Source organism: Brachyhypopomus gauderio, chromosome 13 (genome assembly GCF_052324685.1).
Source record: "Brachyhypopomus gauderio isolate BG-103 chromosome 13, BGAUD_0.2, whole genome shotgun sequence".
Taxonomy (NCBI): Eukaryota; Metazoa; Chordata; class Actinopteri; order Gymnotiformes; family Hypopomidae; genus Brachyhypopomus; species Brachyhypopomus gauderio.
The window spans coordinates 6119632-6145150 of NC_135223.1; the positions used below are offsets into that span (position 1 = coordinate 6119632).

Consider the following 25519-nt stretch of genomic DNA (forward strand, 5'->3'; position numbering starts at 1 on the left):
ATAGCTGTTTTTATGTGTTGTTAGTGAATAAATGAATACCTGAAGGGTCCTTATTGATAATTACAATCATTTCCATTTATTTATAAAAATGACAACATGAAAAGGTAACCTTATCATCCACTTGCACAATAGTTGTTTGTTCTATAAATAAAGCACTGCTTGGAATTCATTTAGACCCTGTTACAAACACATGGATGGCTATCAATAATTATTGGAATTTTCCATTAATTGATCAAACTGACAACATGAAATGTCACTTGCATAATTGTGATTTGTGCTGTAAATAAAGAACTTAGTATTAATTTATTTAGTATTAATTTGGCCCAATTCAGAAATGCATGAATGAGCATTATGATAATGCTCATTCATGTATTTCTGAGTGCCAAATAAATACTAAATAGTGCATTATTGTATATAAAGTGGGCATAAAATAATATTAATCAATGATATTGTTTAATTATTATTTTATGCCCACTATAAAATTATATTTTGGGAGATTCCTTTCTGTAGGTTATATTTGACAGCACAAGGCAGGTTGTCAGTTTGTTGTCGTAAATCGGCTACGTGATTGGTTTAGCAGTCACGCGGTGTCTCGTGATGTCAAAATCGTCATTCTGCCTGAGGAAATATTTCTTCAGAAAACGTCTCGGTTTAAACAAAATACAGGATTCTGTAACTTTTTTGTTAAGTGCAATATAACTTGATCATTTTATCAGCTAACGGGCATGTAGTACAGAGAGCGCAGAGCGTATCAGAATGAAAACGGGGTTCACCTTACGGCCTATACGTAGTATAATAATGATTTTCAGCTGCAACATAATTACAGGAGTTTTTCTTTCAACAGTAATTTAGGTTTATAGCATACTATCATCAAAATATAGAAACTCAAACGAATCGCAGTCCGTGTCCATTATTGCTGTCGAATCTGGTTGATCTTTGTCGCATCCTTCCGCTGCACTGGTCACCATCTGGAACTCTTTGAACCTGCACAGAGAATTTACAGCTCGCGCTGCCTCAGCTCTGAAAAGGGCTAGGAAGCAGGGCACACAACAGTATCAAGTTCAGCTCTACACGAATAGAGATAGATGTCCTGCTTCCCTGCAGCTACATCTCTAGGAGCTGTGCGATTTCTAAGTTGTTGGCCATAAGCAAGTAGATTCCACATGTCTGTCAGCGGTATATGTGCACTTGTGACATTTAGTGGAACTGTGCTCCATCTTCAAGAGAGAGCTTGACAGATCCAACAAGATCCTTCAACCTCTAAAGTCTGTTTCTGAAACAAAAGGCCACATTGCCTTGACACTGTGTATTTGCTTTGTGAACGTCTGTAGGGGTAGCCACACTAAAATCATTAGTTGCTCTTCGTTTCAAAGGTCCTCTTTATCGTCTGTGTCCTTCAAAGTATCTGTTGCTGTCCTGGGAACTTGTACCGTTATCATCACTGATGAACAATGGTCCCTGCCTGACTGTTCTACACCACCAAATTTCTCAGAACCTTTTCGTGTACCCCGTAGCCATGAGACGCTTAAACTTAATGACTCCCCGATTCCTATAACTTGTATCTCGTTGTATCCATAACCTACGCTTCCTCCAAGGTTTCCCATAACCCATCCCCATGTGGTACAAGAATCCTTGCAAATGTAGAAGTTGTACCCTCTGAACTTATGTTTTCTGTACTGTGCATACGAGGAGTATACATCGGGCCCCTGTTCAAATACTGGGCATTCAAACTTGTTATCTGCACCTTCTTCTAGAGTTATTATCCCCATTCTCCTTGACTCATTCCTTTCTGGTGGGAGGATTAGTGCTCCCCACAAAATAAGTGGAAGTGCCATCTTCATCCTTACCTCCTTTATGCCTAGGTGGAATTATGATTCTGGGGGTGACCGTTGACCCTTCTTGACAGTTATTGTGCTTGGAGTGCGGGCAGGCCCAATCTGCACTCCTCCCACTTAACTGAGGCGCTCAGACACCCTCCTTTTACTCTATAATAAGCTGGACTGTGCCTAGTATGCTCTATTGGAACCAATCTCCAATCAATCATTGGGACGGTTCGTGTGAGTGTGTTTGGTTCGGTTCTGGAACCGTGACAGTGACTGGCATGTACCCAAGTTGCTGTTGTCATTTGAAAATCATTGCAGTCTACTTTATCGCACGTTAGGGTCTTTGTTTTACCTTTTGCTGTTTGCATGCCTCAGTCAGGGCGACTAGTTCAGCAGCCTGTGCTAAATAGTATTCTGGCAATGGCCCAGATTTGATTGTGTTGTTCAGTGAAACAACCAGTCCCACCAGGATTTCGCGGGCCTTTTTTGTGATTGTTGCGGGCTAAAATGTTTGATGTTGCAGGTGTTTTTCAAAAAAATTGCAATGGAAGTTGCGGTGTGTTTTTGCTTTTTTGTGAGTACATTACAATAGGGAGTAAATGTTGTATGGTTTCCTCTATTTAGTAGTCCATTTTAATTATCTATTTACCTATTTATTCAGGGTTGGCAACTTTTCAAGATCGCTTGAAGTGAGATTTGAACCTGGAGGGGGTGGCGAACATTAATTGTTGAGGGGGGGGGGGGTTAGCGAACGTAAGTTGTTACCGGGCGGCCTGTAAAATGGACACAAATTAAGTATTATATCGTGATCGATCGCCAGTGGTTGGCGCCAGAGCGAACTAGTAACTCATAGATATGGATCAGAGATAAATAAACTTTATCTCTGACTTTAAACTTTATCTCAGTTTAAAGTTTAAACTTATAAACTTTATCTCAGACCCTCGCCGCTTGCGTGCGCTGCAGTGACTTGCATTGTGGGGAATGTAGTGTTTGTGCGTGCAAAACACCATCGGGCGGCTGTGGCCTGCGGGCCGGTTCTAATAGTAATTAAATATCATCCAGGGGGCCATAGATAATCAATTCGCGGGTCGGATCTGGACAGTTTATCCCCGCTTTCATGTAGTGTACCGGGATACTGCTTTTCCCGATCTTTTTGCCGTTATTTTCATCGCTCATGTTGCTTTCAGTCTGCTCCTCTTGAACGTATATACGGAAGGCGGGAGTTTGTCGACGTCACATCAAGACGACATCAGTGATTGGTCAAATTTGCGGGAAAGTTGCGGTGATTGGCTGAAGTTGCAACACCGCCCTGAATTCGCGGGGTTTGCTTGAAGTTGCGTTGAAGTTGCAAATCGCAACATTGCGACTTTCTGGAGGGTCTGAACAACTGCACACCTCATGCAATTTTTCCCTGTTGCTGTGTCTCGCGATGCCGATCTGTCCACAAATAGCTCCAGGTCAGGGTTATCTAAAGGAGTTTCCTTCAGATCTGGTCTGGGTGAACAAATTTCGGTTACAGCAGCCACACAACAATGAGGATCACCATCCTGCTCTGTTGGCAGAAGAGTAGCAGGGTTAAGAACTGTACATCTCTTGACTGTGACATTTGGCATTCCTAATAAAACGGTGTGATATCCCATCCATCGGGCTGCTGTCATGTGTGCAGTTTTTTGTTCTAGTAGTAATTGTGCAATTGCGTGAGGGACCAGTAGTGTAAGATTATTGTAACCCACATCATCACGTGAAACATTTACTGCCTTTTCAGCTGCTGCTACTGCCCGGGTGCAGAGGGGGAGGCAAGTTGCCACAGGATCTAATTTAGCAGAGTTGGAGCACGTGACATCAATTGTTTCTTTGTTTTGGGTTTAGGAATATTTTGAATAGCAGCAACTCTGCTCAGTCTTTTCTACTTAAGTAAGGGAGCATGTATTTGTACTTTGTTACTTGACACCTCTGCCTGTGTGAATGCACTGATGTCGCAGGAGACTACTGTGCCGAGTAAAACTCTTCCCACACTCTGAGCAGTGATACGGCTTCTCTCCTGTGTGAATGCGCTGGTGATGCTTGAGATTACTCTGATAAGTAAAACTCTTCCCACACTCTGAGCAGTGATACGGCTTCTCTCCTGTGTGAATGCGCTGATGATGGTTGAGATTACTCTGATTAGTAAAACTCTTCCCACACACTGAGCAGTGATACGGTTTCTCTCCTGTGTGAATGTGCTGGTGTTGCTTGAGATTACTGTGATTAGTAAAACTCTTCCCACACTCTGAGCAGGGATACGGCTTCTCTCCTGTGTGAATGCGCTGGTGTTGCTTGAGATGTCTGTGCTGATTAAAACGCTTCCCACACTCTGAGCAGTGATACGACTTCTCTCCTGTGTGAATGAGCTGGTGTTGCTTGAGATTACTCTGATTAGTACAACCCTTCCCACACTCTGAGCAGTGATACAGCTTCACTCCTGTGTGAATGCGCTGGTGTTGCTTGAGATGTCTGTGCTGATTAAAACTCTTCCCACACTCTGAGCAGTGATATAGCTTCTCTCCTGTGTGAATGAGCTGATGTTGTTTGAGATGACTCTGTGTAGTAAAACTCTTCCCACACTCTGAGCAGCGATACGGCTTCTCTCCTGTGTGAAAGTGCTGGTGTTGCTTGAGAGAACTGTGCTGATTAAAACTCTTCCCACACTCTGAGCAGTGATATGGCTTCTCTCCTGTGTGAATGAGCTGGTGTTGCTTGAGATTACTCCGTGTAGTAAAACTCTTCCCGCACACTGAGCAGTAATATGGCTTCTCTCCTGTGTGAATGCGCTGGTGTCGCTGGAGATGACTCTGATTAGTAAAACTCTTCCCACACTCTGAGCAGTGATACGGCTTCTCTCCTGTGTGAATGCACTGGTGTTGGTTGAGATTACTCTGTCGAGTAAAACTCTTTCCACACTCTGAGCAGTGATATGGCTTCTCTCCTCTGTGAATGCGCTGGTGTTGATTGAGATTACTCTGTCGAGTAAAACTCTTCCCACACTCTGAGCAGTTGTAGCTTTTCTCCTTTTCCATGCTTCCTGATTTCAGCTGTCTGACATACTCCTCATAGATAAATGCGTTTATGTGGGTAAATTTGACATATTTAGGAAAGCGGACACAGCAGTAGATGATGTGGCAATGGACAGCATTGATTTCTAAAGGGAAAAAAGATGAAACAATTATGAGAAGTGTTTGGGCTCTGCACAATACTAAAGACATTCATACTAAAACCATCAGGAGAAGAGCTAGGCTTCATTCCTTCACTAAAATGAAAACAGACAATTTGTGATACATGTCGCTCTCTGTTTGGTCCAGTGCCACTGTTCAGGCTATAGGGACTTTTATTTTGTAGGGCTCATCAACTTCATATTCAAAGTTGTTTTCCTTCCTCTCTCACTCATGGTGCTGCAGAGCTGCTTTGATCTGTTGAAGCTCCTTATGAGTTCCAGCAGTGTGATTTGATCTTTTAAATTATTGTGTCTCTTTGCATCAGAGAATTAATCTATGGGCAGCACCAAGATATCAGATATTAAAGTTATTTAATGGGGAAAATGTTCTTTTCATGGTTCGTGATGTGATTTTCACTACTGTGAATTTGGTAGTGTCCTATTCCTACTGTTTGAGGATGAACAAAAAAATGTTAGCAGTCATAAAAATGGTTTTACAGATAACTGTGTATAATACAGTGATTACTGTGCATAACAGTGTCACCATTCCTTTATCATTATAATTTCATTTCAACAGTTATATAACCAATGCATTACTAGCTAGTTCAGGGGAGTTAGAAAATAAAACTACCTGTCTGTGTATAATGAGATTCAGAGATACTGTGTTAGTACTGCATAAAAGGATGTATAACCCAGCCTGTGTGTGTAATGAGACTGGGAGCCTGTTCAAAGACCCCAAAACAACCAAGGCCGCATTACGTATCCAAATCCAAAGGGTAAAACTGGGCCTGTTGGTCATGTTTGTGTTTTAAATGGTTGCTGATTTATCTGGATACGGAGTTGTACACAGTTGTAAAAAAATAACTCACCTCTTCAGAAGATTTCATCAGCTGTCTCACTGTTAAGCCAACTTCAACATTCATGTAGGACTGCAAATTATTAGAATAAAATATTTTTTAATTTTCACACTTCATACTTCACACTTCCATATTTATTAAAAAAATATTTTTTATAAATCATTATAAAAAACACAGCCACTTTATTTCAACTGTTCCTTAACATAGATCTCCATATCATTTCTTATTAAACGCCATGTCATCTGTAAAAGCTGTAAAAGGTGTTTGAGATCTGCAGTATAGGCCAGGTCTACTGCCATCTTCTGGTGAAACATAAAATAGCTTGGAGTGCGAGCGTATTAATGATGGGAATTATGGCTCTTTTTGAAGGGAGCCAGATCTTTTGATGGTGTAATTACGGTGCTGCTCAATGTTAACTGCTCAATGTTAACTTACTCAATGTTGCTATTAACTGATCAACTGCTCAATGTTACCGCGGCAAGAGATTGCCACACAGACTGAAACAAAGGTGATCAATTCCCTGTTAAACCTTGAAAGAGACTCACATTCCTGGACTTCATATCCAGAAGGACGATTCCCAGCACACCTGGACGACGTCGCTTTTTATCAACGAGGAGCCTGCGGTGGAAATTCCCTCCTAATTCAGGGAAGACAACGAAACCAAAGAATTCATAGTTAAATCCTTCCGATACCAAACCATTAATTACCTTTAGTTGATAACTAAACACTGTGGTTCTGGTATAATTAGAATATGAGACTGATTCTAAATTAATGAGACTGATTAATAATTAAGGTAAAACAAATTATATCTACTTTAAAGGATTAGTAGGTGAAACCCCTACAATGGGAATTATGGGTCTATGAAAAGGAGCCGTTCAAAAATGTCTCTCTGTTCTTTTTATTGATTTTTCTTAAGGTAGCAGGAGGCGCTACTGGGTAAACTATAAGACTTATCGATATTAATCTATTAAAACCATTTTATTAATATCGTTGATGAAGGATTATGCAACAAATATTTTAATAATAATAAATTTGTTGGCAAATATATTTTGATAATAATAGTTATTAGTTAAACAATTTGATAAAAATAACTGCAAGTACATAAAATTTGTATAATCTGTTGTATAACCAAACTGGGCCAACATTTCAAGCATTAAAAACAAAACAAAAAAAATTCTAAACATTTACTAAATTCCATTTTCTAGCACTGCTCATTTGCTGACCTTTCTCTGTAGCTCAACTACGGCTCGCTAGCGTGCACGTGCTCGCACGCACGTGCTCGCTCTCCGCGCGCAGAGAGCAGTACTGAAAGTGGGTTTCTGATTTTAACTTCAACAGTAAACAGCTCTCACTATGATTCCCTCTACTGATGCGAAGCGGAATGGGTGGATTACAGCCGATATGAAAGAAATAAACACAAATAAATAAAATAGGGAGTGAACAAACCGAAGAAAAACGGTAGCAAAGACAACAAAGGCGGGGCTAAAGGAACACAAATGCTAGGCTGACAGGTAGGGGCGGAGCTAGACAGGACATCTAGCTAACAAGCTTTCCTTCATATTTTAGGCAGGACCATAGATATAACCTCAACCTTTTAGAATAGTTTGATGTAAAGAGAATTATCAAGCTACATAAATGACCAAATAGATTATCGCTAGATTGAAGACTTAACTGACTTGTGCTCATGGTGAAACAAGAACTCGTTTTCCCACCCTAAATTTAAACGATAACGATAAAGCCAAAAATATGTTGGACAGACTTGACTCACTAAACATTTTAGTAAAACTCATATTTGATCTTATTTACATTGTCGCTGATAAATAACATATAAACAATTGGACAAAACTAGAAATGCTGATCCCACAGATGTCTATGACCAAGACCAAGACAACATGCACTCAGGGTGACAACATTAACAAGCAAACGTTAAATAATACATGTTAGTCATTTATTTTGTTTGCACTGAAACAAGAATGGATGGTAAGAATTAGTGTTGTCAAAAAAAAAAAAAATCGATATATTGATACGTATTGATACTGAACATTCTGAAACGGTACAATACTCGTTTACCTTAATAGGCCATAAGGTGAAGACGTTTTTCGTTTAATCCCGTTCCCATATATGGGGCACTAAATAATTCTTTCTTTAATAAAATGAACTATCGGTGCAGAGCGCAATAGTAAAAGTTCTCCATGTATAATCCTGCAGTTTTTTTTTTATTCGTATTTTAAATCGGCTATAGTTCCTTCTTCGCGTAGTAGTCTTTTCTTCATGAGTGATACGGATTCACGGACTTACTTCCCTCTAGACCAATCAGGTGGCTGCATTTTGGAGCTGAAATCCAACATGTCTGCGCCCGTTTTGTCAACACAGAGTAGTGGAGATGAATAATTTACGACAACAAAGTCTTCAAAAGTGCTTAAAAAGGGTGCAAAACAATGTTATATGCATCTTAAATCTTTAAAGAAAGAAGAGACCATTGCATTTTCACGAACGCGGTGGGATACATTCAGGATTAGCGTCAAACGGTGGCTTGGCTTAAAGGGTGAGAGCCAGAGGATAGCAGAAACATATAAACATTGCATAGAAATAGAGTTTGAGAATATTCCCGAAGATGCTGGGTATCACCCCACTTGCTACCGCCGTTTTATAGACAAAAAGCGAGTCACCCATTCTCCTGAAGCTCAGGATATGGACAGATGCGAGTCTCTGCCATCCCCTGGTCCTTCTATATCTTCCCCAACAAAGAAACTTAGATCCAGGACGGGCTCGCCAGTCCCTTGTATTGGTCCTGTGCTTCCTGCATTATGCATAATATGCAAGAAAAAGGACAAGTATCTAACTGTTGGAGGCAAACGCCAGAAGGACCATCTTTCACAGGCAGAAACGTTTTCAGCAGGTAAGTTAAAAAAAAATACAAAGTTATAAAAATGTATTCATTGCATTAATAACATGTGGAAGGCTAAGAAGTAAAATAATTGATACAAATTAGGCAAAATTATATATATATATATATATATATATATATATATATATATATATATATATATATATATATATATGTGTGTGTGTGCATGTATAAAAGAGAGAGATCTGAAAGGTAGCATATTAAAGAGCACCATTTGCCACTGTTTGTCCCTGTTGTGGAAATGAAATATCTTCTTTCTTTTATTTTTTAAAGGCCAATTGCTGAAAGCTGCCACGATGAAGGAAGACACTAGCATACTTGTTCATATTCAGGACAAAGACTGTGTGTCCCTGGAGGTGCGATACCATAAGCAGGTAAAGAAGTGATTCTGCGTGCTGACAAAAAGCTATTCTCCAGACTACTCATCATCGGTCAAAGTAGAAAGATAGATCTGAGAGAAATTCTGTCCTACTCCTTGGGAATGGTTTCATACCCTCATACCCTTTAGCCAGTTCTGATGGTTCACTTGCTAAAACAAACAAATCTGCTCTTCTGGATTTATTGGAGACCAAAGGGGACTGCTTAGTTGACAAAGTTCCAGCAAATGGAGCTATTCTCTTTGACGGCATGGCAGTCATTCAAGCCATTCGGTCTGTACCGAGTACATTTGGAGAGCTTGGTGAGACCATAATACAGTATATGATCAAGCTTGCTCTGAAGCACAAGTGTACACGGATTGACTTTGTGATTGACCGGTATCCTGAAATTAGTATAAAAAATCTGGAAAGATCACGTAGAGCTGGTGGTGGTACACAACAGGTGCAAATTTATGGACGGGACCAGAGAACACCAACACAGTGGAAGAAATTTCTGTCGGATGGAACAAACAAAGAGCCACTGGCAGAATTTCTCTGTGTCGTATGGCAAGATGCTGATCTCACCAAGGTGGTCAGACTTAACCTTGTACATAGCTCATGGAGAACTGTGTCACTGCATGACTGTAACAAACTGTATGGAAACGTTTAATGCTGTTGAGGATCTGACATGTGATCATGAGGAGTGTGACACCAGCTTGTTTTTACATGCACAACATGCTGCACAGGAACATAAGACTGTAGTCATCAAGAGCCCTGATACTGATGTGGCAGTAATTGCTGTAGGTTTGCAGAGAGCTTTACCTTGTAAGTTCACTGGATTTACCAACAGAACAAGAATCATTGACATAGCCAAGGTGTCATCAGCTCTTGGCCCCTGTGTGTGTTCAGCGCTTATTGGGATCCACACATTCTCAGGATGTGACTCTACAAGTGCCTTTCAGGACAAGGGCAAAAGAAAGACATTTTCTCTTGCCTCAGAGAAAAAGGAATACCTGACTGCATTTACAGATTTGGGCAGTAGTTTTAACCTGGATCAGTCGACCTTTGAACTGCTTTGCAAATATGTGTGCCAACTGTATGGTCAGATATCTGCCAAGAATCTGAATGATGCCAGATACAGAGCATTCTGCATGTCAACCTCAGCTTTGCCAGAACTATCCATGCCACCAACAAGTGATGCCCTGTATCAGCACTGCAAAAGGGCAAACTACCAAGCAGCAATAATGAGACACTCTGAAAAGTAATATGTGTGCCCCTTCACCCATTGGCAATGGATGGCACCTTGAGGATGGAGAGTTAACAGTGACCTGGATGACTAAAACCCCTGCCCCTGAAAGTGTGTTGCAGGTAGTTCACTGCAGTTGTAAGCAGGGCAAATGTGAGACAGGGAGATGTTCCTGTATGTCTGCCAGCCTGTGTCGTACAGATTTATGTAGATGCCAAAATTGTGCAAATACTTTAAAAGAAACAGAGCACATTGCTCCATGGGATGATGACTCTGATGACAGTGAAATGGATGAATAATAGTAATGAGTAGGAAAAGAACTTTGGACTTTTTTTGGGGTGGTTAAAAGTGTTGGATTTGGGATTGAGGGACAGTAATGTATTCAATGCTAGAATGAACCATGCTGTGACCTTAAGAGACCGTTCTGTACTGTGTATAAACATGTGTGTAGCTGTATATTGCATTTATTGTAGTGTTTTTATTATTTTATTCATTATTTAAAACGAAAGGGGTGCAGTAACGTTTTGATTTATTTCAGCCACCTTGGACCAAAGTCTGTACTTTTTTTTTCCGGCTCCGATTACACAGTATCTACTGAAAATTTTGATATATAAAACACCAGTGTATACAACATCATATTGTGTTTATGCTTTATTTTGTGTGGTGTCAATTTCTGAAGTTTAAGGAAAAAATCTGCAAATTTGCAATATTCCATAGTGTAAATTCACACTTGAGTGTACTAAAGCATTAATACTTTTCTTATATGTTTAGGTACATGTATAGGTCAGTTTGACATATATTTTAGGTTGTGAAAATGGAGATTAATTAAGTTACAAGCAAAACCAGCAGCATAGAAATTTCGTTTTTTTTTTATTCACATATATATACATTTATGCACTGTGACAAAAAACTGCAGGATATTTTACGGAGAACTTTTAACTCAAGGTCAATAAGGATATTGTCTATTCAAAAACACTTTTAAAAAGTAGTGCCCAGACGTGGGAACGAAAATCACTTTCTAAGCACTTTTTGCTGGTTCACCTTACGGCCTACTTGCATGTTGGATACTTGTATATTGTGGCTCAATGTTCATAATACCACTTAAAAATATGTTTATGAACATAGTTCTTGAAACACTTGCTAAACACTGAACCAGAGCTGCTCGTTGTATCTATTTGCTCAGGTGACTGATATTGTTGCCAATCGGGAAAGAACAGTACTTGAGGGGTTGCCAGAAGTCACAAACATTGCAATTATCCTGGAGGAGGCCGTTGTTCTTCGGGACATTGTTGATCTGCCAACAGCATTTGCATACTTGTTTGGCCTTCTTTATGCCATTAATATGGAATACCCCCAAGAGCTTAAGTACACCTTTGAGGCGATACAGAAGATTTTCATGGACCTTGGTGGATCTTGCTCTGCGAGAGTACAGTCTCTTAAGATTAAACTGTGCTAAGTGGACAGGTCTTTGCATGGCTTAATCCTCCACTCTACCCTTGGTCACTGAACCCTTCCGTTTCCTGAACACAACAAATGGTTCTGCATTACACCCGGTTGCATTATACAGCTACCAAGTTTTTTCAGTTAACATTTCCTGACATTAGAAAAATTTTTTTGGTTGCATTACACAGTTTTCAGTAATTATTAACATAACATTTAGTAAAGACATGTTGTAATACTTTTAAATAAATGTTTTATTAATGTTCATCTTGTTGGATTGTGTTCTTACTACACAAATACTACATTTATTGCTTTTGTCTTAAAATATTAAGTGGACCATCTGGACTCATTTTTATAAGTTGTGAAAGCTTTTGTTCTCCCAACTAACACTGCTTTGTCCTGTAATCAATTATATGGACAAAATATTTTAAGTTAAGTGAACTCGTAATGCAACTTTATATTTTGAGTTGGGCTGATTTTTGAGAGAAAAGTTAAATTTACTCAAAAAATCACTTGTAATAAGTTAACTTTTTTTTTTTTACAGTGCATAAGCAAGTAGATTCCGCATGTCTGTCAGCGGTATATGTGCACTTGTGACATTTAGTGGAACTGTGCTCCATCTTCAAGAGAGAGCCTGACAGATTCAACAAGATCCTTCAACCTCTAAAGTCTGTTTCTGAAACAAAAGGCCACATTGCCTTGACACTGTGTATTTGCTTTGTGAACGTCTGTAGGGGTAGCCACACTAAAATCATTAGTTGCTCTTCGTTTCAAAGGTCCTCTTTATCGTCTGTGTCCTTCAAAGTATCTGTTGCTGTCCTGGGAACTTGTACCGTTATCATCACTGATGAACAATGGTCCCTGCCTGACTGTTCTACACCACCAAATTTCTCAGAACCTTTTCGTGTACCCCGTAGCCATGAGACGCTTAAACTTAATGACTCCCCGATTCCTATAACTTGTATCTCGTTGTATCCATAACCTACGCTTCCTCCAAGGTTTCCCATAACCCATCCCCATGTGGTACAAGAATCCTTGCAAATGTAGAAGTTGTACCCTCTGAACTTATGTTTTCTGTACTGTGCATACGAGGAGTATACATCGGGCCCCTGTTCAAATACTGGGCATTCAAACTTGTTATCTGCACCTTCTTCTAGAGTTATTATCCCCATTCTCCTTGACTCATTCCTTTCTGGTGGGAGGATTAGTGCTCCCCACAAAATAAGTGGAAGTGCCATCTTCATCCTTACCTCCTTTATGCCTAGGTGGAATTATGATTCTGGGGGTGACCGTTGACCCTTCTTGACAGTTATTGTGCTTGGAGTGCGGGCAGGCCCAATCTGCACTCCTCCCACTTAACTGAGGCGCTCAGACACCCTCCTTTTACTCTATAATAAGCTGGACTGTGCCTAGTATGCTCTATTGGAACCAATCTCCAATCAATCATTGGGACGGTTCGTGTGAGTGTGTTTGGTTCGGTTCTGGAACCGTGACAGTGACTGGCATGTACCCAAGTTGCTGTTGTCATTTGAAAATCATTGCAGTCTACTTTATCGCACGTTAGGGTCTTTGTTTTACCTTTTGCTGTTTGCATGCCTCAGTCAGGGCGACTAGTTCAGCAGCCTGTGCTGAATAGTGTTCTGGCAATGGCCCAGATTTGATTGTGTCGTTCAGTGAAACAACTGCACACCTCATGCAATTTTTCTCTGTTGCTGTGTCTCACGATGCCGATCTGTCCACAAATAGCTCCAGGTCTGGGTTATCTAAAGGAGTTTCCTTCAGATCTGGTCTGGGTGAACAAATTTCGGTTACTGCAGCCACACAACAATGAGGATCACCATCCTGCTCTGTTGGCAGAAGAGTAGCAGGGTTAAGAACTGTACATCTCTTGACTGTGACATTTGGCATTCCTAATAAAACGGTGTGATATCCCATCCATCGGGCTGCTGTCATGTGTGCAGTTTTTTGTTCTAGTAGTAATTGTGCAATTGCGTGAGGGACCAGTAGTGTAAGATTATTGTAACCCACATCATCACGTGAAACATTTACTGCCTTTTCAGCTGCTGCTACTGCCCGGGTGCAGAGGGGGAAGCCAGCTGCCACAGGATCTAATTTAGCAGAGTAGTAGGCTACTGGACGCAGTTTTCCCCCATGTGGTTGTAATAACACTGAAGTCATACATCCCTGTTTTTCATCAGCTGTCTGAATAAATGGGAGATCAGGATTAGGTAATCCTAATGTTGGGGTCTGTTGTAGCGGCCTTTTTAGTTGCTCAAAGGCCTTTTCTGCCTCCTGTGTCCAGCTAAGTGTGCTGTGGGCTAATAGTCAAAATCAAATTTATTTATATAGCGCTTTTCACAACACACGTTGTCACAAAGCAGCTTTACAATCGTATGGGTCCAGATCCCTAATGAGCAAGCCAAAGGTGACATATACAATAACCCCCTCCTGTGAGCTATCGCGCTCAACGGGGCCTCGAGGCATGCATAGTCACAGATGAACGCTCTGCAGTTGGAGCACGTGACATCAATTGTTTCTTTGTTTTGGGTTTAGGAATGTTTTGAATAGCAGCAACTCTGCTCAGTCTTTTCTACTTAAGTAAGGGAGCAAAGTATTTGTACTTTGCTACTTGACACCTCTGCCTGTGTGAATGCACTGATGTCGCAGGAGACTACTGTGCTGAGTAAAACTCTTCCCACACTCTGAGCAGTGATACGGCTTCTCTCCTGTGTGAATGCGCTGGTGATCCTTGAGATGACTCTGATAAGTAAAACTCTTCCCACACTCTGAGCAGTGATACGGCTTCTCTCCTGTGTGAATGCGCTGGTGATGGTTGAGATTACTCTGATTAGTAAAACTCTTCCCACACACTGAGCAGTGATACGGTTTCTCTCCTGTGTGAATGTGCTGGTGTTGCCTGAGATTACTGTGATTAGTAAAACTCTTCCCACACTCTGAGCAGTGATAGGGCTTCTCTCCTGTGTGAATGCGCTGGTGTTGCTTGAGATGTCTGTGCTGATTAAAACGCTTCCCACACTCTGAGCAGTGATAGGACTTCTCTCCTGTGTGAATGAGCTGGTGTTGCTTGAGATTACTCTGATTAGTACAACCCATCCCACACTCTGAGCAGTGATACAGCTTCTCTCCTGTGTGAATGCGCTGGTGTTGCTTGAGATGTCTGTGCTGATTAAAACTCTTCCCACACTCTGAGCAGTGATATAGCTTCTCTCCTGTGTGAATGAGCTGGTGATGGTTGAGATTACTCTGATTAGTAAAACTCTTCCCACACACTGAGCAGTGATACGGTTTCTCTCCTGTGTGAATGTGCTGGTGTTGCTTGAGATTACTGTGATTAGTAAAACTCTTCCCACACTCTGAGCAGTGATATAGCTTCTCTCCTGTGTGAATGAGCTGGTGATGGTTGAGATTACTCTGATTATTAAAACTCTTCCCACACACTGAGCAGTGATACGGTTTCTCTCCTGTGTGAATGAGCTGGTGTTGCTTGAGATTACTCTGTCGAGTAAAACTCTTCCCACACTCTGAGCAGTTGTAGCTTTTCTCCTTTTCCATGCTTCCTGATTTCAGCTGTCTGACATACTCCTCATAGATAAATGCGTTTATGTGGGTAAATGTGACATATTTAGGAAAGCGGACACAGCAGTAGATGATGTGGCAATGGACAGTATTGATTTCTAAAGGGAAAAAAGATGAAACAATTATGAGAAGTGTTTGGGCTCTGCACAATACTAAAGACATTCATACTAAAACCATCAGGAGAAGAGCTAGGCTTCATTCCTTCACTAAAATGAAAACAGACAATTTGTGATACATGTCGCTCTCTGTTTGGTCCTGTTCAGGCTATAGGGACTTTTATTTTGTAGGGCTCATCAACTTCATATTCAAAGTTGTTTTCCTTCCTCTCTCACTCATGGTGCTGCAGAGCTGCTTTGATCTGTTGAAGCTCCTTATGAGTTCCAGCAGTGTGATTTGATCTTTTAAATTATTGTGTCTCTTTGCATCAGAGAATTAATCTATGGGCAGCACCAAGATATCAGATATTAAAGTTATTTAATGGGGAAAATGTTCTTTTCATGGTTCGTGATGTGATTTTCACTACTGTGAATTTGGTAGTGTCCTATTCCTACTGTTTGAGGATGAACAAAAAAATGTTAGCAGTCATAAAAATGGTTTTACAGATAACTGTGTATAATACAGTGATTACTGTGCATAACAGTGTCACCATTCCTTTATCATTATCATTTCATTTCAACAGTTATATAACCAATGCATTACTAGCTAGTTCAGGGGAGTTAGAAAATAAAACTACCTGTGTGTGTATAATGAGATTCAGAGATACTGTGTTAGTACTGCATAAAAGGATGTATAACCCAGCCTGTGTGTGTAATGAGACTGGGAGCCTGTTCAAAGACCCCAAAACAACCAAGGCCGCATTACGTATCCAAATCCAAAGGGTAAAACTGGGCCTGTTGGTCATGTTTGTGTTTTAAATGGTTGCTGATTTATCTGGATACGGAGTTGTACACAGTTGTAAAAAAATAACTCACCTCTTCAGAAGATTTCATCAGCTGTCTCACTGTTAAGCCAACTTCAACATTCATGTAGGACTGCAAATTATTAGAATAAAATATTTTTTAATTTTCACACTTCATACTTCCATATTTATTAAAAATAAGATTTTTTATAAATCATTATAAAAAACACAGCCACTTTATTTCAACTGTTCCTTAACATAGATCTCCATATCATTTCTTATTAAACGCCATGTCATCTGTAAAAGCTGTAAAAGGTGTTTGAGATCTGCAGTATAGGCCAGGTCTACTGCCATCTTCTGGTGAAACATAAAATAGCTTGGAGTGCGAGCGTATTAATGATGGGAATTATGGCTCTTTTTGAAGGGAGCCAGATCTTTTGATGGTGTAATTACGGTGCTGCTCAATGTTAACTGCTCAATGTTAACTTACTCAATGTTGCTATTAACTGATCAACTGCTCAATGTTACCGCGGCAAGAGATTGCCACACAGACTGAAACAAAGGTGATCAATTCCCTGTTAAACCTTGAGAGACTCACATTCCTGGACTTCATATCCAGAAGGACGATTCCCAGCACACCTGGACGACGTCGCTTTTTATCAACGAGGAGCCTGCGGTGGAAATTCCCTCCTAATACAGGGAAGACAACGAAACCAAAGAATTCATAGTTAAATCCTTCAGATACCAAACCATTAATTACCTTTAGTTGATAACTAAACACTGTGGTTCTGGTATAATTAGAATATGAGACTGATTCTAAATTAATGAGACTGATTAATAATTAAGGTAAAACAAATTATATCTACTTTAAAGGATTAGTAGGTGAAACCCCTACAATGGGAATTATGGGTCTATGAAAAGGAGCCGTTCAAAAATGTCTCTGTTCTTTTTATTGATTTTTCTTAAGGTAGCAGGAGGCGCTACTGGGTAAACTATAAGACTTATCGATATTAATCTATTAAAACCATTTTATTAATATCGTTGATGAAGGATTATGCAACAAATATTTTAATAATAATAATATATTTGTTGGCAAATATATTTTGATAATAATAGTTATTAGTTAAACAATTTGATAAAAATAACTGCAAGTACATAAAATTTGTATAATCTGTTGTATAACCAAACTGGGCCAACATTTCAAGCATTAAAAACAAAACAAAAAAAATTCTAAACATTTACTAAATTACATTTTCTAGCACTGCTCATTTGCTGACCTTTCTCTGTAGCTCAACTACGGCTCACTAGCGTGCACGTGCTCGCACGCACGTGCTCGCTCTCCGCGCGCAGAGAGCAATACTGAAAGTGGGTTTCTGATTTTAACTTCAACAGTAAACAGCTCTCACTATGATTCCCTCTACTGATGCGAAGCGGAATGGGTGGATTACAGCCGATATGAAAGAAATAAACACAAATAAATAAAATAGGGAGTGAACAAACCGAAGAAAAACGGTAGCAATGACAACAAAGGCGGGGCTAAAGGAACACAAATGCTAGGCTGACAGGTAGGGGCGGAGCTAGACAGGACATCTAGCTAACAAGCTTTCCTTCATATTTTAGGCAGGACCATAGATATAACCTCAACCTTTTAGAATAGTTTGATATAAAGAGAATTATCAAGCTACATAAATGACCAAATAGATTATCGCTAGATTGAAGACTTAACTGACTTGTGCTCATGGTGAAACAAGGACTCGTTTTCCCACCCTAAATTTAAACAATAACGATAAAGCCAAAAATATGTTGGACAGACTTGACTCACTAAACATTTTAGTAAAACTCATATTTGATCTTATTTACATTGTCGCTGATAAATAACATATAAACAATTGGACAAAACTAAAAATGCTGATCCCACAGATGTCTATGACCAAGACCAAGACAACATGCACTCAGGGTGACAACATTAACAAGCAAACGTTAAATAATACATGTTAGTCATTTATTTTGTTTGCACTGAAACAAGAATGGATGGTAAGAATACATTAGAAGACTCTGAAAGACTAAAGTCTGAAAATTACAAGGTTGCTGGTGTAGGTTTACCGTGTTATATCAAGTCAGTGCGGTCATCTACCTGGACATTTTAGAGCAGTTCATGCTTCCCTCTGTCGACAAGCAGGACTTGGCACCAGTCCACACTGCCAAATAGTACCAATACCTGGTTTAACAACCACAGTGCTTGATTGGTCAGCAAACTCACCTGACCTAACCGCCAGAGGTGGGTAGAGTATTCAACAATTTTACTCAAGTAAAAGTATGCATTAGGCCTGTGTTGAAAAAATTGATTTTCCGATTCAGAATCGATTCGCATATGATGTTCTGATTATCGATTCGTACGTCCAAAGATCGATTTTTTAGTGAACTTTTACCCCCGCCTCGTCACTGAATTCACGCAGGCGTGCTCGGTCTAACTAACTGTAAAACAACATGGCGACGGACAGTGACGGTAACGACGATAGTCAAATCGGCAATCTAAAAACAGAAGGACAGTTTATCCAGTGTCAGTGACTATTTACATTATTCCATGTCACTGACAGTTTACCCAGTGTTTTTACAGTTTAAAAAAGTTAAAAACGCTCTTGTAACGTCGGGCGCAAGGCGATGGACGAGACAGAATCCTTTGCACTTTCCAAATCGTTACGTTTATTACATTTACCGAAGCGCAGACAGCGCACATAAAACACGTTTACATAGAACATGTGTGACTCAAACAACGACGAGCACAGGACGCTGCGCGAACGCACATTAAATGGACAAACCACACAAACCCCACGTGATGACGAGACGAGCCACAGGTGAGGATTATCACAAGACGCACCCGCACCCGCGGAGATACGCAGACGAGTAGACGCAGACAACGTTAACACACGCCCAACAGGGAGGGGTCGGGGACCGTAACGTGACAGTTCTGTTATTATATTCTTACTTTAAAGAAAAACACACGTTTACATTTTATACTTTCAGTTTATTAAGTGTGAGCACTTTTAAAATAAAAATGCATTTGGTAGCAACAGCTTTTGGGTGACTTCTTAATTATTTCAATCATAATAATAATGCACTGGTTAGTGTCCCAGTAGGAGTCCACTGTTGCAGATATAGACACCTCAAAGATGTCCTCTGTTTATTGTCCTGGATTACCTTTCTTGAAGGTAGATTTATGATTACCCTTTTCACCAGTCTTCCAGCCATCAGTAACTACCAACTACCAGTAACTATTTGCTGATTAATATTGATATAATACTAGTTTTAACATGTTGCTTCTGTACATAGTCAGGAAACAGCTCAAATAAATACATTTTTAATAACACTAAACCCCGAATTGGATCGAATCGGATCGAATCGATTAAATCGGATTAAATCGAAATAAATCGATTCTTAATCTTCAGAATCGGATCGATTCTTGGAATTTGAATCGATACCCAGCCCTAGTATGCATCCAAAAATGTACTTGAGTAAAAGTAAAAAAGTACTTTGATTAAAAGCTACTCAAGTAGTGAGTATATGCATGAGTACTGTCTCGTGTCAATAATTTACATCATGGGAAATTGAATTACTGGAAACAATGACTTTTAATGATAACAAAAATAATTTATTATAAATATAATATATAAATAATATGTATTTTTGTTTGTTCCTAATTATTAGGCCTGTGTAACTTTAATGTGTTCCACAAAGGCACTAACTGATTGTCAGCCAATACGTGTAGCTACAAATTGACGCCAACTGAATCAATTTATAGCAAACTTAATCATCATATATTGCTAGTGTGTACACTCAGAGTGTGAACTGGTTTTTAGTATTGCACTGCGTTACATTTAATAATTACATCATACAAACGTTATGCCTAAGAGATATAGCATTACACAAAATTATACATACGGCAAACTTATCGCATCACAGGGTTGCCAACTCTCACGCATTGAGCGTGAGACACACGCATTTGACCGTCTTCACACGCTCTCACGCCACACATCCGATTTCTCACGCCGAAAAAAATAATCTAGTTTATTTACCTCTGATCCACATCTATGATTCAATGAGTTACCAGTTCGCTCTGGCGCCAACCACCGGTGATCGATAGATCGCGATATAATACTTAATTTGTGTCCATTTTACACCCCGCCCGGTAACAACTTACGTTGCCCCCCCTTGCCTACCCCCGCCCCCCGCGCATCATGTTTCCTCAAATTTGATGTTGAGTTCTTGTAGGCTGAAATGTCCACACGTTTGGCAGACAACTGACAGCGCATTATATAACTGTCTTTTTTTTTACACGTTTGTAATATAAACATTGGCTGTGAGGCCAGGGGGGTATTCCAAGAAGCAGGTTAAGCGAGAAAACCGGGTAAGTTAACTCAGAATTCACGGAAACTCGAGGTTTTCCGTTCCAGAAACCAATCTTAAAGAGAACCTGAGTCAGTTACTATAGCAACTTATGCTCTGAAGCTAACCTGCTCGCTGGCAGGTTAACTTGACTCGTCATCATGACGTGTCCTTTCCTCAAGGATCCTGTGGATATTGAAGCTCAGTCTACTTGAGTAAATGTAACGGAGTAAATGTAACGCGTTCCTACCCACCTCTGCTAACCGCCTTAGAGAATCTATGGGGTATTGTCAAGAGCAAGATGAGAGTCACCAGACCCAACAATGCAGACAAGCTGAAGGCTGCTATCAAAGCAACCTGGACTTCCACAACACCTCAGAAGTGATACAGGCTGACGCAGTAATTTAAGTAAAGAGCCCTGACCAAGTATTGAGTGCATTTATTCTACATAATTTTCAGTAGACAAACATTTCTGAATTAAAAATATTTTATTTCAGTTGGTCTTATATAATATTCATATTTTCTGGGATAGTTAATTTGGGTTTCATTGGTTGTAAGTAGGGCTGCACGATTAATCGTATTTTTATCGTTATCGCGATGTGAAGTTTCACGATAAACACATCGAAAGAGCCACGATAACTCCTTGAATAACAGCAAACTCTAATTGCGTTATCCTCGTCCAGCAATAGAGGGAGCTATTCGCGCTGCAGACTATGATCACGTGACGTAAGTAGGCAAGAGGCAGAGTGAGGCAGAGTTGCCAGGTTCGCGGTTTTCATGCCAAATTGGGCTTGTTTGAAAATCCAGCCGCGGGTAAAAATTGTGGGGCCGCGGGGTGCGGTTTTTTGGGCTACTTTTGAGTTGGGCTACTGCGGAAGTTACAAGTCAACACTAAGAATCGATCGCGATATAATACTTAATTTGTCTCCAGTTCACACTCGCAACACCCCCCCCCCCCCCCCCCGCCGACAACTTACACTCGCAGATTTTGTGCGGAAAACTTTTGTAGGGCCTGGCAACCCTGGAGTGGGGTGAACACGCTCATCAGACACGCGATTTGGTTTAAGCCTGGTTTACACTTGATGCGGCGCGAGGGTCCGGGAGGCGAAAATAACGTAATCGCGGTGGCTTCGCCCGTGTGCAATTGCCTCGCGCGCTGTCGATTCACGAGGTCGTGCACCTCTCGAATTTTGTACGTTCGCGCGCGCCGCGTCTCGGCGCAATGAGAACAGTCATGTTTGCAGGGTTCATACACCTATACAAGGTGGAATTCAAGCACTTGTATGTCACTTTCAAGGTCCATTTCAATAATTCCCAGCACGTTATTGAATTAAATATTTATACATATACTCTAATGATTCGAAATAATTCGCTTTTTTATCACATTATTTAATGTTATTATTTATTTAAAGTTCGCGCGCGCCGCGTCTCGGCGCAATGAGAACAGTCATGTTTGCAGGGTTCACACCTATACAAGGTGGAATTCAAGCACTTGTATGTCACTTTCAAGGTCCATTTCAATAATTCCCAGCACGTTATTGAATTAAATATTTATACATATACTCTAATGATTCGAAATAATTAGCTTTTATCACATTATTTAATGTTATTATTTATTTAAAGTTCGCGCGCGCTGCGTCTCGGCGCTATGAGAACAGTCATGTTTGCAGGGTTCATACACCTATACAAGGTGGAATTCAAGCACTTGTATGTCACTTTCAAGGTCCATTTCAATAATTCCCAGCACGTTATTGAATTAAATATTTATACATATACTCTAAATGATTCGAAATAATTTGCTTTTTTTAATCACATTATTTAATGGATGTTTATTTTCAAAACGCCCAATCACGTTCTCTCATGTTTCGTCCTGGAATTACAAGAGGCTCGTATTTGTTAACGTAATACAAGAGAATTGTTCAGTCAGACAGATATTTGTTGTGAAACGAAGTAGTTACAATTTCAAGCCTTTTCAAATACTTTAGCCTAAATTCCAGCACTTTTCAAACCTGAAACACAAAGCAACATTAAAATTGGTCAGGTAAAAGTTCATTCCCCTGTATTTGAGGGGTGTTTTTTTATACTACTAGGCCTACATATCGTTTCGGACAACACTGCAAAGAATGTGACACGGCAAGATTAAACGCTTCCGCCGTTCGCGGAGGTTAACGAGGTGTGCGGAGTCGCTCACTCGTGAAAGTATAAACCTAGATTGAATCTATTGTTGAATAAACCTGCAAAATATTTGGAATTATTCTGGATTCATTACACAGTAAAAAACAAAACAAATTAACGTGCTGCTGTTCAGAGAGACACTACATTTCTGTATTTTAATCTTAATTTATCGTGGTTCACATCGATATCGGGATATCCAACAACGTTATCGCACATCGCAATTCTAGTCCATATCGTGCACCCCTAGTTGTAAGCCATAATCATAAACATTAACAGAAATAAACACTTGAAATAGATCGCTCTGTTTGTTATGAATCTATATATGTCAAATATATATATAAATCAAGTTTCATTATTGTCAAGACCCCTTCACACTGCCTTGAAGCATGTCAAGTCATGTCAAACTGTCATTGAATGGTCACTGAATAAGAAGCTGAATAAAATACGTTTTCCAATAAATAATCCTCAAACTAAATATCAGGGTTACACGCATACGCAGCCACAGCAACTACAACAAAACCCACTTGCTGTTTCATCATCTGTCACCAAACCAAAATTGTGCTACTCAGTAAAATTAGCTTGCAGTTCTGTTGTATGAAAAGGCACTTTTCCTTTCGTGCATTCCTTCAGAACTAGAGTGACCACTGGTCTCTTTACTGTTGTTTAATAAAGGGGAAACATGAAACTAGTCAAATGGCTTGTTGTTTTCACATAAGTGAAATCACACCCTTGGCCAAATTCACTCAATTTAATCAGTGTCAAAGATAGCATTCATCAGACAAATTGCTTGTCTTAAATTTAAATAATTGCAAAATTGCTAAATTAATTTGTGTCTCTGCGCTTAAGAGAAATTGAACATAATTTTGAAACAATACAAATTCAGAAGCATTAAGTAAGGGCCTGAGTTTGTAGGTCCCTAAAAAGTCAAGGAGCCATGGTAAACGACTTCTATGGAAGTCAAGGGCCCCGTAGCAGGGGCCCTCGTGATCAAGGGCCCTCTAATGGTATGCCCTGCTCTTCTCTAGGGCCCCCTGGTAGGGGCTCTCATAACCAGGGCACTCTAAAAATATGCCCCCCTCTTTCCTAGGACCCCTAATAGCCATAAGTCGAAGTCAGAGCAGTGCCACAACGCCTCATCCATTTTCCTAAGGGGCCCAAAAGCATGGTTAGGGCACAAAAGCATGACTAGGGCCCTCCAAAGCATGGCTAGGGCCCAAAAGCATGGCTAGGGCCCCCAAGAGGCCCTGGGGTCAAAGTCCCTAATAGTCAGAGGATCCTTAAAATGGAGGGCCCTCGGAAATAAAAATATATTGTACCATAAATGTTGATAGGCATCGCAAAAAGTTTTCGGCCAGGGCCCCCCTGACCTCAAGGGCCCCTGGGCACTGGCCCCACTGGCCCGGTCAGTAATCCAGCCATGGTTCCTACAGTGTTTTCTTGAAATCGATACTGATACCAGTGTTGTGTAGTTTAATCTCATTGTTTTCTGATATAACTTGTTGTTAAATGGTAATATAGTTAACATCACTTCGAATTAGATTATGATTAATTATTAATTATGATTAATTAGAATTAGATTATGTGAATTTCAGTCAGACGACTTCTATTGTAATTAATTTATTATATTTTAATGTGATACATGATATTATAAATATCATAACTATCAATTCTCAACCAATTTTCAAAATCCAGGTATCATTTTAAAGGTCTGTTTCAGCTCTGTCTAGATGTGTGATTCTTTTTAAGCTTGGGGCTGTTTGAAAATTGTCATCATACCTAGTAAATGTTCCGCCGTTCGCGGAGGTTCGTGCGAGGGGTGCGGAGTCGCGCGCTACGTTCACTCGCGAAAGTATAAATTTTGCCTTAACTTGTCGCTGATCACCTACAGTGTTTCTTGCACAGCTCACACACAAGCACGTACATCCACACGGAATTAACAAAAACGTAGCGCTTTCAAAATAAAAGCGTCACAGTTGTATTGCACGCACGACATAGATATTTGTTAAATTTATGACTGGCCTCTCGCGGGCCGGATGTGGCCCATGGGCCGTAGATTGCCCAGGTCTGACTGTACGATATTTTAAATCGTGTACTCCGCTCCAGCTCAAACTGTACGACTAAATCGCAGGGAGAGTCGGCTTGTGGAGCTGCTTCAACAGTGCTATACTCTCACGAGGAGCGATTTCAATTTCAAACATAACAAAACTACTAGCACACTACTACTAACTAGCTTTTTTCTTAGTCACTGAGCTACTAAACAAAACAACCAAATATAGGAATATTTGTATATTAACAAGTTATCTGGCTGGGTTAGTTAGCGGTAGATCATCTATTATAAAAACATTGAATTTTCGGCCAACTTAGCCATGACACGAGATTCAATCGCGAGGTACCGGAACGAACAAAATAATCTGGTTAAAAATGTTACGTGTTCGTGTTACGTACTACTAAGTTAAGTACTTACATAAGGTCAACCAGTAGTCCAACACGTCCAGACACCAACACAGTAGACTAATAGATGCAACACAACTAAACGACGGATGCTGATATTAAGGTTAAGAAACCTGTGGTCTGAAATGCACGATGGTGACGGTAGGACAGTGGACCAAACCACTGTGGGGTTTATAAAGGGGGGTCACGTAATCC

The 25519-nt window shown here is 40.1% G+C and overlaps 1 protein-coding gene and 1 long non-coding RNA gene across 6 annotated transcripts; one reads left to right on the top strand and one right to left on the bottom strand.

Annotated features, from left to right (window-relative positions):
* Positions 1-539: 539 nt before the first annotated feature.
* Positions 540-25476, bottom strand: LOC143473464 (uncharacterized). 5 transcript variants are annotated; one of them, XM_076970472.1, is made up of 7 exons: positions 25338-25476; positions 16914-17005; positions 16389-16448; positions 13511-13667; positions 6416-6507; positions 5883-5942; positions 540-5001 (listed from the first exon to the last, which is right to left on the bottom strand). In XM_076970472.1, exon 7 carries the CDS (start codon positions 4877-4879, stop codon positions 3764-3766), a length of 1116 nt encoding a protein of 371 aa, XP_076826587.1. In that variant the 5' UTR covers positions 4880-5001; positions 5883-5942; positions 6416-6507; positions 13511-13667; positions 16389-16448; positions 16914-17005; positions 25338-25476; the 3' UTR covers positions 540-3763. The 5 variants fall into 5 exon arrangements, with proteins under 5 accessions (XP_076826587.1, XP_076826586.1, XP_076826588.1 ...); XM_076970471.1 differs by having other exon boundaries at positions 13399-13667; XM_076970473.1 differs by lacking the exon at positions 13511-13667.
* Positions 8650-9168, top strand: LOC143473468 (uncharacterized). Its single transcript, XR_013120535.1, has 2 exons — positions 8650-8769; positions 9052-9168. It is a non-coding gene; the product is annotated as an uncharacterized LOC143473468 (long non-coding RNA).
* Positions 25477-25519: the final 43 nt, after the last annotated feature.